The sequence below is a fragment of the Pristis pectinata genome, chromosome 5, assembly GCF_009764475.1.
Source record: "Pristis pectinata isolate sPriPec2 chromosome 5, sPriPec2.1.pri, whole genome shotgun sequence".
Classification (NCBI taxonomy): Eukaryota; Metazoa; Chordata; class Chondrichthyes; order Rhinopristiformes; family Pristidae; genus Pristis; species Pristis pectinata.
Window position 1 is genome coordinate 37,715,008 of NC_067409.1, and position 16,316 is coordinate 37,731,323.

Sequence of the window (16,316 nt, forward strand, 5' to 3'; positions counted from 1 at the left end):
TTAGTCACTGGCACTCTGCCTTTGTTTTCTGTTTTTAAGATGTAGAAACTTAGTAACGTTTCACTGGTGCTCCCGGTACACACCATGCAATGAATTACAGTGCATAAGATAAAAGGAAAGCCACGTTCACTTCGATCCTAATTACCTTCACTTCAGTGTATTAAAAAATTCTAAATGTAATAGTCAAGTTGGTGATAAGAATAAAGAATCAGCTAGCTGCCAAGTTAAGTCTGATAAATGACAACTGCATATAATTAATACTGTCATCTTCTTTCAGACCAAAGAGCAACTGCAGTAACTATAGATTGTAATTGTCATCTTTGTCACATAAAATGTGCTGTTATGAAGTTCAGACTGGATTTTATTGCCTGGAATGCTCATAAATTGAATGGTCAGTCACCTAAATTACTGGGTAGAGTGCTCCGTGTCTTGCACTTGAGCTGCTGCATGAGACAATCTACTTGATTTGAGCCCTTTGTACCTAATTGCATTTCTTTAAACTGGTTTCTACAAGACATAGACAGATTATAACCTATAAACTGCAGCATTTTGATAGTTCTGGCTGTGCCTCTGTTTGAAAAGCAGCTCCGTTACCATGTTTACACTTGGTTTATTATTTTCTAATTTTTTTGTGCAGGAAGATGTTTTTAAAACAAATGTTGCCATCTTTAAAGAACATCCATTTTTTTTGAGTGGGAGAAATGTGTGGGGACAAAATCTGTTTGCAAAGTGGCCTACTTATGTATGTGTTTACAATGTTTTTTTTACAGTGGTGTCTGTATATTCAACAAGCTTACTTAAAAGGTGAACACAGAGTCACAGAAACAGGCTGTTCTGTCCACTGCGTCTATGCTGACCATGATGCCTATCTATGCTAATCCCACTTGCCTGCATTAATTCCATATCCCTTTATGCCTTGCTCATTTAAGTACCTGAAGATGCCTCTTAAATATTGTTGCTGTTCCTGCCTCCACAGCCTCCTATGGTAGCTCATTCCAGATACCAACTACTCTTTGTGTGAAAGATTAACCCCTCAGATCTCTTTTAAACCCCCCCCCCGCCTTAAACCTGTGCCCTCTACTTTTAGACACCCCCACAATGACAGACACTGACAATCTACTTTATCCATCTCTCTCATAATTTTCTATACCTCTGTCAGGTCACCTCTCAGCCCCCTGTGCTCCAGAGAAAACAGACCTAACCTATAAAATCTCTCCTGATAATTCAAGTCCTTTAATCTGGGCAACATCCTTGTGAATCGTCTCTGCACCATCTCTAATTTAATCACGTTCTTCCTACAGTGTGGTGCCCAGAACTGCATACAATACTCCATGTGCAGCTTAACCAATGCTTTGTACAGCTGTAATATAAGGTCTCAACATTTGCTAAGTATTTGTTGACATGATGTAGTAGTATTTTGCTGGATGTTCTCAGTGAATATGTCAAAATTAAGTAGATTGACTTGAAATAACTATTCTATGAAAAGGTCTTAGATTACTTACATCTGTACCTGAAGTCACACTATGTATAAGACCATAAGATGTACAAGCAGAATAAGGCTATTCAATCCATCGAGCCTGCTCCACCATTCCATCATGGCTGATTTTTTTTCAACCTTATTCTCCCGCCTTCTTCCTGTAACCCTTAATGCCTTTACCAATCAAGAACCTATCAATCTGTCTTAACTACACCCAATGAACACATACTATTGATGAAAGTATCTTCCATTTCTTAGAACCTAAAATATATCAACTGATTATTTGATTAACTCATTAAGCAACGAAAGTTCAGCCAGCAAACCTTTATAGTTAACGTTTTATGACTAAAGTGTGTATTGAAAGTCCTTAGATATGATTATCTTATAGCATTGGCTCAGAGAGCATTTCATTTCCTTTGGATGTTAAGTCTGGTATTCATCTAACCAGAAGACCTAAACGTCATGGGCTCAAAATCCTGTTTGGGCTCAGAATATTTGATCTTTAACTGTGAAGGTGATCAAAATTCACCCGGCAATCTTCTGAAACTCACATCCCAGCACAAAATTTTACTCTGGGTGTATTGATGGTGGGTAAAATGCAGAGTAGCCTGTAATTCACAGCTTGGGCCATTTTACCTCCTGAACTTCACATACTGTATCCTAGCTGGAGCCGCGAGAACAATGCCAGAAGCAACAAGTGGCTGCCCTGCCAAGTAGACAAGGGAATGGCCCCCAGTGTGATGTTAATACTGCAGAAAGATGAGGGAGGTGGAGGGCCAAGATTGTCTTCAAATGGCTGAAGGTGATGGAATATAGAAGAAGATTCAGGAACGAGAAGGCTCAAACATCCTTTGCAAGACTTGATTGGAAGAGCCCTGCTCCTCCAGAGCAAATTTTCATTTTAAAAATAATTACAATACATATCCTGGCCTGTTTTGTTCAGTCTGCTAACAGCTACCTGACTTTAATGCCACAGGACTTCCAAGTAAAAACCTGCATTGTGGTGTCAATCCCACCACCCCTCTCTCATTCACTTCCCATGCGTCCCGTTCTCTTTTCTCATTTTCCTCTTCCTTCTACTACACCTTCTTTCAGCCTCCCTCTGCTCTCCCTTTCCTCCTCATGCTCTCCCCACAGCCCTTGCAATCAGTTGTATGTCAGTCTGTAACACATCTTCATGTAGGTAAGAGGCTGTTTGCCATCATTGGAACCTCATGCCAGAAGTACAGAAGCATCAACTGGAGAAAGGGGAAAGGAAGAGGAAACTAATTGAAAGTGAATTGAAATTATTGAAGGAGTCTCCAAATAAGTTCATAGGAAACAATGAAATAGAGATAGAAAATGCTGGATACACTCAATAGTTCAGGCATCCTCTGTGGACAGAGAAACAGTTAACATTTCAGGTTGAAGCTGTTTTGATGATTGGTCTTCAACCTGAAACATTATCTCGGATTCTCTTTCCACAGATGCTGATTGGCCTGCTGAATGCTTACTGTATTTTGTTTTTACTTCTGATTTCCATCATCTGTAGTTTTTTTGATTTGCATTATAGGAAATGATTATAGAATTATGAATAAGTGGTGTGGAGTCATTGTGTAAACTGGATATAATTTTCCATTAATTTCAATAAAATAATTATGTTGTATTTCATCACAGACTGCCATTGAAGTACTCGAGGGACTTCTGGATGAAGATGATGAAGTTGTGCAGGTCAGTCTCAATCAACTTTATACTTACTATTTTGTTCAAAAAACAGGTAGGGTGCTCAAATTTACCTTTCTTAAATATAAGTAGATTGTTAAACTGCTAAGGCAGGAAAATTACAAAAGTAATTGAAAGAGAGGATAACGATGGAAAATGACCATGAAATTTTTTTGTTGTTGTTGCTTAAGGTACAAGTTGCTTCCATTTCAGGAGTGTTTTCCTTTTTCATTGAAGATATGGTTTTTAGAGGAATGCTATGCCCTTTCTGAAACACTTGGTGGTTTTTATTTTTGGCTGAAATCTGTTATTTATAGGCCTCTGAATAGTAGCAGTGATTATTGGGCAGAGTATTAATGAGGAAATTAGAGGCACCTATAACAAGGGTAATACAGTAATCATGGGAGATTTTAATCTACAAAGACAACAAAGAAACGTAGTCCCACTACAGGCTGCAGGGGAGGTTAAAGATAATATTAAACCAAGGGAAAGGCTTACAAAGAAAAAGAAATAAAGCCTAAATATTTGGAGTGTTTTGGATTTAAATAAAGCGTATCCAAAATATTGATAAAGAAAAGGAAAATAGAGTATGAGAATGATCAAAGAAGAATCATAAGATTGTAAGAACTACTCTATAGGTATATAAAAAGGAAAAGAAATACCACTAGAGAAGTTTGTAAACCTGAGAATTGATATATTCCAAGGATCTGATGATCCCACAGTTTTGAATGGAGTGGCTATGGAGATAGTGAATGCTCTGGTTATCACCTCTGAAATGTGATAGATTCTGGAATGGTTGCTGCAGTTTGGAAGCCAGAATATGTAATCTCACTAGTTAAGAAAAGGAGGGAGAAAATGGAAAACTAGTAGGCCTGACACTGGTAGTTGTAAAAATGCTGGAATCTATAATAAATGACCAAAGCACTCAGAAAATAATAATATGATTAAATAGTTTCAACATGATTTCGTTAAAGCAAAATCATGTTTGACCAGTCCATTGATGTTCTGTGAGTTTGTATCTATGAGGGTAGATGAGCAGGAACCAGTGGAGGTGATGAATTTTGAATGTTGAATAGGTGTTTGATAAGATCCTCTGAAGGAGGTTGCTGAACAAAGTTAGAACATGTGGAATTGGGGTAATACAAATCAAAGATTTGGCTGAGGGAACCACATATGTTTCCAAGTTTGCTGATGACACAAAACTAAGCAGGAATGTGAATTGTAATGAGGATGCAAAGAGGCATCAAGAGTCTATAGACAAGGTAACTGAATGGGCAACAACATGATAGATGGAGTACAATGTGGGAAAATATGTGGTTACCCACTTCATTAGAAACAAAATTACTGAGTATTGTTTTAAGTGGTGAGAGATTGGGTAACATTGGTAAAGACACCTGGATGTCCTTGCACACAGATCAATGAAATCTGCAGGTGCAGCAGACCAATGGGGGAAGCAAGTGTTAGGTTGGCCTTATAGCTAGAGGATTCCGGTACAAGAATAAAAATGGCTTACTACAATTATATAGGGCCTTGGTGAGACCGTACCTGGAATATTGTGTACAGTTTTGGTTTTCTTATCTAAAAAGGTTGATCAGACCTTAGGGGGAGAAGTTCAGTTGGCTAGGCCTCTATCTTTTAGAGTTCAGAAGAGTGAGAGGTGGTGACCTCATCAAAACATACAAAATATTTAGTGGGCTAACTGGATGTTTCCCCTGGCTGACAAATCTAGAAGTAGGGGGTCACAGTCTTAGAGTAAGTGGTAAGTCATTTAGCACTAAGATGCAGAAAGAATTCTTCACTCAAAGGATGGTGAATCTTTGGAATTTTCTACCAAGGCAGTGGAGTTGCTAAATGTATTCAAAACTGAGATTGAAAAAAATCTGAATAATAAAGGAATTAAAGGGATATGGGGATACAGTGCAGAAAAATGAAGTTGAGGTGGAAGATCATCCATGGGCTAGTGAAATAGCCTACATTTTCTCCCGTTTCTTTTGTTCTTAGTTTCTTATTTATGAAATCCAGTTTGTATCTATCTATGAGTAGATCCTTGCATGCATTTGGAACTCTCATTTTTATCTTTCTCAAACTATTTCCTTGAAGTCTTTTGCCAAAGGCTTTTGGAAGGCTTTCACAAGTAATTCTTCAGATCTTCATCCATTTCCTTCCATTTGGCATTTACTGTTTGCAGTAATTGGTTTCCAGGAACCTTCTCTCAATGAAGACGATGTTGTAATTCCACACCTCCTCCAGTGTGGCAGCCTTTGGCCATCTGACATAAAGTGTGTTCAAAGACCAAGGCCTCAAACTCACCTCTCTCATGGTTTACTGAGCAGAGTGATATCCTCCTATATGCTTTGAAGACATGGATTATCTACATTAGGCACCCCAGAACATTGACAAACCTGACTCTGCAAATTAAGTGAACCAATGTCAATCTCCTTGTCTGGGTCAACTTCCCTACTATTAACTTTTTTACTGCAGTCAGTCAGCTCCAGTGAACAGGCCACAATGTCATAGAGTCATACAGCATAGAAACTGGCCCTTTAGCCCACCATGTCCATGCTGATCATCAAGTAACCACCGAGACTCATCCCATTATCCAACACTTGGCCCATAGCCTCCAATGCCTTGGCAATTCCAGTGATTGTCTACATACTTGTTAAATGTTGTGTGAGTACCTGCCTCCACCACCCAATCAAGCAGTGCATTCTAGATTCCTGGGTGTTGGTATATAATCCACAATCAAAAGTAGTCATCAGATATTTGACATGGGAAATTATGTGAATTTGATCCTTGTGGCAGCATCATTTAACCAAAGCAAGGACCTAGAGGTAGAAGTTTGAGTTTATTCTTACTTTCTCAAGTCCGCTGGCAATGTACATTCAATCAGCTGCGAGGTATTTTGAGGGTAAACCATTTGACATCTAACTTGTGTTACATCTCACAAGAGAATGCTCAAAGAGCATTGTAAATGGAAGATAGCCTTGAACCAACCCCTTTGGATATTGGACTAGAAGCAGAAATGCTGGATCACTCAGCAGGTCAGGTGACATCTGCAGAGAGAGAAGCAGAGTTAATAGCTTGGGTTGATTACTTTTCATCAAAAGGGTCATTGTGGTTTTCAGAGGATAGTGGATAATGGATCAGTGTTTGTGGAGCAGTAGAAATTTTGTCCAGGCAACTAAACAACATTAGGTATGTTCTGATTCGTCCTTTTTGTACATTGTTGCTACATAATGGGGGAAGGCTAATGGCAAATTGGGCTTCACTTCCTTCCCTTCTCTTTGACCTGTCCAACATGCAAATGTAGAGGCAAAATATTCCAATGATTACATTTTATGGTGCCCACAGATAGTCAGCATTTAGTCATTAGCCTTTAGATAGCAAAGCAGCTCAAAAACTATTGTTGTTAAGTTTCTGTAAGACTGATACACATCCTGGGGTCAAATAATACAGTTTCTACCTGTAGATTGTTTGATCAACCTTCTAATTATCATTCAACGTAACTAATCAGCTAAACACCAAACTTCTCCTCCTCTGAACCTTGAATACTGGAAGGGTATTTTGACACCTTGACTGCCACCAGTTGTTCTTCATCTGCTACCCCTGACAACTCAAATGCACCTGGCACACAACAGGTATAAATGCTTATTGTTCGATCCATCTGCACCATATCAGACATTTATTTAAAGTTGCTCACATCAGCTGAAACCTTGTATTGCTTCATTGCCAAATTTTGAACTTGTCTTGTTCATAATGGGCTGGATCATCTAACTCAAGTCTCAACTGAGTTCACCAGGTCAACCCATGACGGCACCATGCCACTTGCTGATCATCGGTGCATTGGGGAGATCGTGTGACTGGCCTTCACATCCTGACGATGTCACTTCCTTCACCACATGATTGTCATGGAATGGTGACGTTTCTGGACTAGGCAGCACACAGGAAATAGAACCAAACACTCACATAACCAATAGATCAGGCCAAAATTCTGCAGTTTGCCACATCCAATAATGGCGGACAAGGAAAACTCTAAGGAGAGGAAGTGTCTTCATGAATGCCCCTACCTTCAATGATAGTATTGCCGATACATGAGAATAAAAGAAAGTATTGACGTCATCACATTTATTTTCTCCCAGAAGTGTTGATGGAAGATATGCTCCAGAGCTCCCACCATTACCAATGATGGCCTCTTGCTTGTTTGACTTATGTTTAGTTGTTCTGGGGATGTGGCCAAAGCCAGCATTTTATGCATATTCTCACATTTCCCTCAAAAGGATGATGATGAACTTCTGCTTGAGTACAAGACTTCTCATGGTGAAGGTATTCCCAAAATGCTGCTTGAATGGGAATTCTGGGATTTTGATCCAGCAACGTCAAAGCCGTATTTTTCCAAACAGTGCCTCAGGGAGGAACTTGCTCTGAAAAGAACTTGCAGGCAGTGGTGTTCCCAAGCACCCATTGCCCTTTTCTTTCAGTGGTTGTATGATGAAAGGAGTTGTGGAAGAAGTCTTGGTAAATTACCTGGGTACAAATTGTAGAGTTATGTAATGTCAAAGCTGGAGACCCTATGTCATTTCCAGTACATGATATTTTCAAGTGCAGACATTAATGGTTTCTCTGGAACCCATTAAAAATGGTTATATTCATATTTGTGCAGCAAGGACACCTGTGCAGATAGTCCTGACTACACTTTGGAGGGAGAAATACTTGGACTGATGAATGTGGGGTGCCAATCAAACTGGCTGCTTTGTTATAGGGTTGTACTGCACGGAAATGGGTCCTTCAACCCAACTCGTCCATACCAACCGCGATGCTTAACTACACTAATCCCATTTGCCTGCATTATGCCCGTATCCCCCTACACCTTTCCTATCCAAGTACCTGTCTAAGTACCTTTCAGAGACATTCTAATTGTATCTGCCTCTACCACTTCCTTTTGCAGCTTGTTCCATATAACCAGCACTGTCAGTGTGAAAACCTTGCCCCTCAGATCTCCTTTAAATTTCTCCCCCTCTCACCTTAAATCTGTGCTCTATGGTTTTAGACTTCCCCACTCTTGGAAAAATATTCTGACTATCTACCTATCTATGCCCCTCGTAATTTTATTAACCTCTATAAGCTTTCTATGTTCCAGTGAGAATAAACCCAGCCAATCCAATCTCTACTGAGTAAAGCCTCCATTCAAGGCAACATCCTGATGAATCGTGCCTTAGGTTGTGTTAAGCTGCTTGAATGGCTTTTCTTTTGGATCTGCACTCATCCAGGGGTGTAGAAAGTGCTGGAAATCTGAAATCAAAACAGAAAAGGCTGGAAATACTCAGCAAGTTAGGCTGCTCTGTGGAGGGAGAAAAGGAGCTAATATTTCAGTGAAAATCTGGTGAAATCATAGGTTTGTGGCTCAAATTCGTTCTTCTCTCTCCATAGATTCTGCCTAACCTGCAGAATATTTCCAGCATTTCCTGGTTATATTTATTTTAAAAATGTTCCACCTCTGTCTTGTGAAAATATTTGAGGATTCAGTGAATGAGTCACTTGGCACAGACAGCCAGCCTTTGACCTACTCCTGTGTTCATATTATTACATTTGGTTTGCCTTGTTAGATTATAGTTCATTGTTAAACTCCAGGATCTTGATGTTCAGAATTTGGCAATGATAGTGCCTTTGAAGATCAAGGGGGTTTGGTTAGACACAGTTTTCTTGGAGCTGATCATTATTTGGCACTTGTTTTCCAAAAGTTATTTGTTCCACCTATCCTCCTGAGCATGAATTTTGCACAGGTGTTAGTGCAAGTGAACATGGACTGCAATCATCAGCAACCATCCTTCTGATGTTATTATTGAGGAAAGATCATTGTATAAGCAAGTATATTTCTTTTGTGCATCTCTTTCTGAAAGGGAACTTCAAAGCATCTAACAGAACCACAAATCTTGGAAATGTTATTAAAATTCAGTGAAGATCTAAGTAATTAAAAGAAGCAGAAAGAACTTGCAACTGTATAGTATTCTCCACGTCCCTGAGTGCTCAGAGTGATTTACAGATTACTTTTGAAGTGCATATGTTGCTATTCATAGCAATGGAAACAGCCACTTTGTGCCCTCCATTGTGATAAATTGACCTAAACTGGTGGTGTGATCAAGGAATACATGTCAAACAGGATGCTAGGAAATCTTGAACAAAAACAAAATGCTGGAAGAACTCAGCAGGTCAAGTAGTGGCGACAAAAGGTATAAGTCGATGTTTTGGGACGAGACCCTGCTTCAAGACTGAGAGGGAACAAGAAAGTTTACCAATATGTAGCAGTATATAAGGGGGTGAGAGAGAAGCTGGTAAGTGATGGGGGGAACCAGATGGTAAGGGAATGATGAGTAGATGGAAACAGCTGGGAGGAGGGGTGGAAGGGATGAACAAAGGGAAGAGAAAACTAGGTGGACAGGCAAGTGTGTGTGGGAGGAGAGCACCTGGCATGTGGGTTACCTGAAATTAAAAGATTCAATGTTCATACCATTGGGATTTAGGCTACCCAAACGAAATATGAGGTGCTGCTCCTCTAGTTTACGTTTGGACTCTTTGTAGCAATGGAGAAGGCCGAGGACGAACATAGTGGTGTGGGAGCAGGAAGGAGGATTAAGGTAACATGCAACCAGGAGCTTGAGATGGCTCTTGCACACAGAGCACAGGTGCTCTGCAAGATTGTTGCCAAGTCTACACTTGGTTTCACCCTTGTAAAGGAGCCCACATTGTGGGCACCAAATGCTATAATCCAGGTTGGAAGAGATGTTTAGGTCCCCGGAGGGGATAGGTGAAGGGACAAGTGTTATACCTCCTTTAGTTGCAGGGAAACATGCCAGTGGACAGACCAGGGAGCCCTGGAGAGAGCATTTGATGCAGAAAGCAAAAAGGATGGGGAAAAGGGGAAGATGTGACTGGTTGTACGATGGTGTTGGAAATAGAGGAGGTTGATGCTGAGATGGTGGGATGAAAGGTGAAGATCAAGGAACTCTGTCATCGTTCTGTCTTGGTGTGGGGGCGGGGGGGGAGTGGCGTCAGGGGTCCGAGTAGACATGCAGTAAAAGGAGGAAATATGTGTGAGATCATCCGTTTTCTATAAGTAGTTCAACTGGATCTTTTATCTAAGAAACCAGGCAGGATCTCCAAAGAGAAAATGCAAATGTAGAAGTTGCTTCTGTTGTTTGCTGTTTTGTTGAAATTATTGCACATTTGTTTGGGATTTGGTTCAGCCCATTAAGAGCATTGTGGCTCATTTAGCTTTTCAAATCATATGATGGACTGAATTACCTTTTAATTATAAATACAAATGAATTGTCAATTAAACTTGGGCAAGTTGTTGTGCACAAAAGTCTGCAAAATTAAATAACTGATTATTCAGAGAAGTGTAATGCTTTCACTGTAAATATTGCACCCAGGTTTCGGACATATTCAGAGACTTTGCAGTTTGATCCTTTGGCTCAAAGAGTATTGCCATTAATTTTTTTAAACAAATCAGCATATCATAAATATACTTTTTGAACTATTGAGAATATTCATTGGAACAATTTCTGACATGAAGCCATGCACAATAGGAGACACCGTGCTGTGCAGGATCTGGAAATGTGGTCTGCAGGAGCCCTCAGATGTCAAGCAACTTTACAAATGTTAAACTAATCATTGGTACCTCTTAAAATGGCAGACGCAAGACCAGCATGCTTTAGCCAACTTTCCTTAAATTGTTACCAGAGTAAAATACTGTAGAAACTGGGAATTGGAAACAAAATATTCAGAGAAGCTGGCACCTTCTTCGCAGAGAGAAAAAAAACGAATCATCAAAAGGTCATTGACCTGAAACAATGGGCCATAGTTCATGGGTTAATGTCAGCTGCAATGAATGGAAGCTGTGGTAGTTAATCACTTAAATTGTTGTCATGGTAAAACTGTCTGTTCACTCCACCTGTGAGCTCCACAGAGAGTGGCTGAGGTCCAGTGACAGAGCCCAGACCTACTGAGATTCTGCTGGGAAATCACCTCCTGGATCCTGTACCAGAATCTGGTGCCCATTGATTTCAAAGGGGATTGATGAGTAAAGGATTAGGAAGCAAAGAGGAAGATAAGTTACATTAAAAAATTATTTTGCATTTGTTTAGTGGTTGAGTGATTTTATAAGAACAATCTCTCGCTCAACGTCAGCAAAACTAAAAGAGCTGATAGTTGACTTCAGGAAGGGAAAGGAGAGCGAACATGCGCCAGTCTACATTGGGGGATCAGCAGTGGAGACAGTCAGCAGGTTTAAATCCCTGGGTGTTAACATATCGGAAGACCTGTCCTGGGCCCAGCACATAGATGCAATCACAAGGAAGGCATGCCGGCATCTTTACTTTCTTAGGAGGTTAAGGAGGTTCTATTATCAAAGATCCCCACCATCCGGGTGATGCCATCTGTTCGCAGCTACCATCGGGCAGGAGGTATAGAAGCCTGAAGTCCCACACCACCAGGTTCAAGAACAGCTGCTTCCCTTCAACCATTTGTTTCTTGAACCAACCAGTAAAACCTTAATTTAACAACACTGACCACTTTGCACTAAAATACTCTTTTTTGTTCTAATTGTGTATAATTTATGTTTAATTTATTTTGTTTTTGTGAATCCTGCTTATACGATGCTATGTGCCTGTGATGCTGCTACAAGCAAATTTTTCATTGCAACTGTGCATACATGTACACACTCTATGCAAAAGATGCATTTCACTGTGTGTTTCGATGTACACGTGACTAATAAAGATGTCTTGTAAACTTGACTTTGACTTTGTTTTTACTTTAGGTGGTTTTAAGTTTTACTTTTAATTGTAAATAATTAAAAATATTTTAATATGAATAATTTCAAAAATACTTCACAGCTACACCAGCAAACATGGGAGCTTTGCTGTGGGAGTTTTAGAACATAGAGCAGTACAATACAGGGACAGGGACTTTGGCCCACGATGTTGTGCTGTAAGTTTTGTCATTGCTTTCATGGCTGGTTTCATGGGTGGGACTTGCTCATTTTGCATTGGAGGCCTCTGAAACTCTGCCTCTAGTTCTGGATCCCTGAAGCCAGTAACATTTACTCTCTGCATCGAGACCAGGTAAGTACCAATGTGGGGTAGGGATAGGTGGCAACTCTGAGCAGGGTTCGAGGCATGATGTGGCCCTTTAATTTTTCTCTATCAACACAGATACTGTCTGATCTACTGAGCATTTTTAGCATTTCCTCTTTATGTTTCTTGTTTAATTGACATTTGGCACATGTTTTATTTGCCTCAGTCTGTCATATCTTATGCATTTTAACTATAACTTTAATTTTTTTAGCAATTGTAGATTCAAATTTGCAATGAAATTCTGATTTTGAATATTTTTAACATTCTAAATAACATCACATTATTTTAAATTAAAAATAGCAAATTTATTTTGCAGCCATGATTCAAATCTTACAGCAATGAACTTAGCAATAATAGATGAAAGTAACCTCTGGGTACATGCTGGTTAGGAAATATTTAACTGATTATCTTCCTGAAATAGGTAGTGCCTTTCTCCTTTGAAGCGGAGGGGCTTTATCCAGGCCAAGTAAGAAATGACTGTCTCCATGCACTGGTGGCTGTTAATAACACACAAATTTAGTTCTGGTACCTTGTCCTAGTTTTATCTTGACACCAGCCAGAGTGCACAATGACCCAAATCCGCTGAGAACTAGATCTGAGTTTGAGATGTCATGGCAGCTGAGTGTTCCGATGGAAGGAATTCTCTCTCGGGGTTAGAGCAAAAATGCATGTTCTGTGCTATGCATAGAAAACTTGGTGTTGCTGCTGACCTGATTATTATTTATGCCTGATTATTACTTTCAGTGATTGTAAAGTGTTGTAAAAAGGCATTTCGCTCGGTCTGTGCTGGAAATGGAAGATGCGTCTAATGTTCCTATGTTTTCAATTTTGTTTCACTTGTTTCCTTATAGAAAACTTGTGCTAGATCAATCATATCATTATTTCTATGGTACATCAATAGAATCCACACTTTCCACACTTTCAAAATTACTGGTGTCATTCTACGTTTCCTGAAATTAAAGGTTTAGGTCGTAAAATTTGGCTAGCTTGCACCTATTGTTTGAACACATCTAATGATTGGCATCTTTTTTGATATGTGGTGCTTGCAATGCCCATTTGTAGTCATGCCAGCAGCCACATTGGAAAGGGTGATTCTTTCACCAGCTGGAATTAGGCAGAGCTGTCTCCTCCACTGCCTTTGCAGTGCATATCTGGAGGACCCCTCTCCTTCACCTCCTTTACCAAAGCCTGCAGTTCTGCATCAGAAAATTATGGATGCTATTTTCTTCCGTATTGTGCCATCTCTTGGGAGCTGCATCTCCTGCAGAATGAGTAGCTACACTTGAAAACAATGTATTCAGGCTTTAAGCAGTGCATGCTACTCATGAAATTGGGTCTCCAGCTGATATGATAAAATAAATACTGTGAACTTGATGCTGGCCGAACACTGAAGTCTGAGGAATAAACAGGCAGTACAAATCTTATACATTGCATGTGCTGGGCTGAACAAGTGTGGGTCACGTGCTTATCACCATATTCACATCGTTTTGGGGCACAGCCCATTTTAGCCTCCTTAGATATGTCACACCACACACAATTTTTTTCTTCTGCAACAAATCCTATTTAAAACCATTGAATTAGTTCTTTATTTGTCCAAACTGAAATGTACCTTGTTAGTTAAATCTTTGATTACAGCTTTGAAGAGAGTTCGGTTAAGTTAAGATTATTTTTTACAACAGTAAAGGCTGAGTGGAGCCTTAATTGAAGTGTATAAAATTAGGAGTGGTCTAGACAGAGTAAATAGAAAGGACCTATTTCTCTTTGCAGAGAAATTTAAATCTGTAGCTGTTTTTTTTTGAGTGATTGGAGAAAGGGTTTAGTGTAAAAACTTTTTCAGCCAGAGGGTGATAAGGGTCTGGATCTCACTACATGAAAAGATGGCAGAGGCAGAAGCCCTCATCAACCACTTGGATATGTAGTTAAAGAGCTGTGACCCGCAGGGCTATGGATCAAGTGCTGGAAGGTAGGGTCAGGTGGGTAGATCTTTCTTGGCTGCCACAAACACGAATCACCTTATTCAGTGTCCTAAATTTTGTATTATTTAACAGATTTTTTAAAAATAATCAACATCTAAGTAATTTAATGACATGATAAATCAGAAAAATCAGTTGGTAGCTAGTAGCTTGTTTAGAGTCATAGAGTAATGCAGCACGGAAACAGGCCCTTCGGCCCAACTCATACGTACTGACCAAGGTACCAACCTAAGTTAGTCCCAGTTGTCCATGTTTGGCCTATGTATGTCAGAATCGGAAGCAGAATCAGGTTTATTATCACTGTTGTGAAATTTGTTGTTTTGCAGCAGAGGTACAGCGTAAAGACATTGCTATAAATTACAAAGTAAATAAATAGTGCAAAAAAAAGTAATAATGAAATAGTGATCACGGGTTCATGGACCGTTCAGAAATCTGATGGCGGAGGGGAAGAAGCTGTTCCTAAATCGTTGAGTGTTGGTCTTCAGGCTCCTGTACCTCCTCCCCAATGGTAGTAACAAGAAGAGGGCATGTCACGGATGGTGAGGGTCCTTAGTGATGGATGCAGTCTCTTGAGGCACTGCCTCTTGAAGATGTCCTCAATGGTGGCTGAGCCTACAATCCTCTGGAGCCTCTTACGATCCTGTTTATATGTCTACACCTTTCCTATCCATGTACGAATCCATTTCTTACACTTTACTTGAAGACTGTAGTAAAATGTGTCCAAAACTATTTGTGACAAGAATAGCTAATTTTGACATCATTTAATGTGATAAATTATACTTCATGCTGGTGATAAACTATTGCACCTTGCCATCAACATTTGGTCTCTTAAATTTATTTTTGTACCACAGAGCAGGATTGCATTGATGGCAGATGTTCTGAACTAGTCATCAACTTCAATTTGTATCAGTGCCAAGCCATCATGAGCTTTTGATAGCTAGACTGTCACTCAGATGAGCATATCATGTCATTGCAAGAAAATGTCTATTTCTTTTTATAGGAAGCAGATAGATTTCATTTTTATTTCTTATTGTCATTTGGAATTCATTCATAACTTGTTAAGCAAAATGTGCTATTTTACTACCTTTTTAACCAATAAAGTGGGGTAGAAGGTTTTGGAATAGGGTTCAGGAACAGGCAGAGATAAGACAAAGCTAAAAGAAAAAATAGTGGGTGAGGACAGTTCAGAGCACTTAAAGATAAATGACAGATTATCTAACAGAAGACAAGCAAAAAAATGCAATATTTTTATATCTAGGATATTCACAAACAACTGGGTCAACTAATTAGCTCAGCTTGTTTGTTTATTTACCTTTTTAATGCTTTTTTAACATTTTTTTTTGTCTGGGAGTGGAGGAAATGTCCAGCCAAACCTACCAAGCATGTCTTGCTGCTCTGCATTTTGCAACTCTTACATTCTTTTGTCCATGTCCTCGCTCTCTAACTGCTCCCATTCACTCATTGACCAGATACCCTTGTTAACAGCCTGTCTCCATGGTCACCCTAATTTTACCTTATCAGAGACATTCCCCCACCCTGACTGCAGTTTAACAAGCTATTTTTGTCTCCTTCAGCAATACACACAAAATGCTGGAGGAACTCAGCAGGTCTGGCAGCATCTATGGAGGGAAATAAACAGTCAACATATTGGGTCGAGACCCTTCATCATGTTCCAGCATCTGCAGAATCTCTTGTGTCTCCATTTTTATTTTTGTCTCCTTCTTAGTTCTTCCACCTGAAATGTTACCTCTGTTTCTCTACCCACAGATGCAGCCCGACCTGCTGAGTATTTCCAACAGTTTTTTGCTTTTATTTTAGGTCAAGTAATAGCACAGACTGAAATAAATGGGCTATAACTAATTACAGAGACATGGGTGGAGTAAACAAGGTTGGGAACTAAATATTCCAGAATGCTTAACTTTTAAGTATTGGTGGGAGTGGATGGTTAGCCTTGGTAATAAACAATTTAATAAAGAACAGAGAGAGAAGGGTGATGTAGAATTGGTTTGGATGAAGGTAAGAAACAAGGAACAGAAA

General features: G+C 39.6%; 1 protein-coding gene across 1 annotated transcript in view; it reads left to right on the forward strand.

Moving 5' to 3' along the window:
- The window catches only part of si:dkey-12j5.1 (uncharacterized), a 272,001-nt gene that overhangs the window by 187,866 nt on the left and 67,819 nt on the right, over window positions 1-16,316 (forward strand). The window contains exon 9 of the mRNA XM_052016283.1: window positions 3,134-3,187. Within this exon, the coding sequence (XP_051872243.1) occupies window positions 3,134-3,187 (54 nt within the window). The remainder of the gene's footprint in view (window positions 1-3,133; window positions 3,188-16,316) is intronic.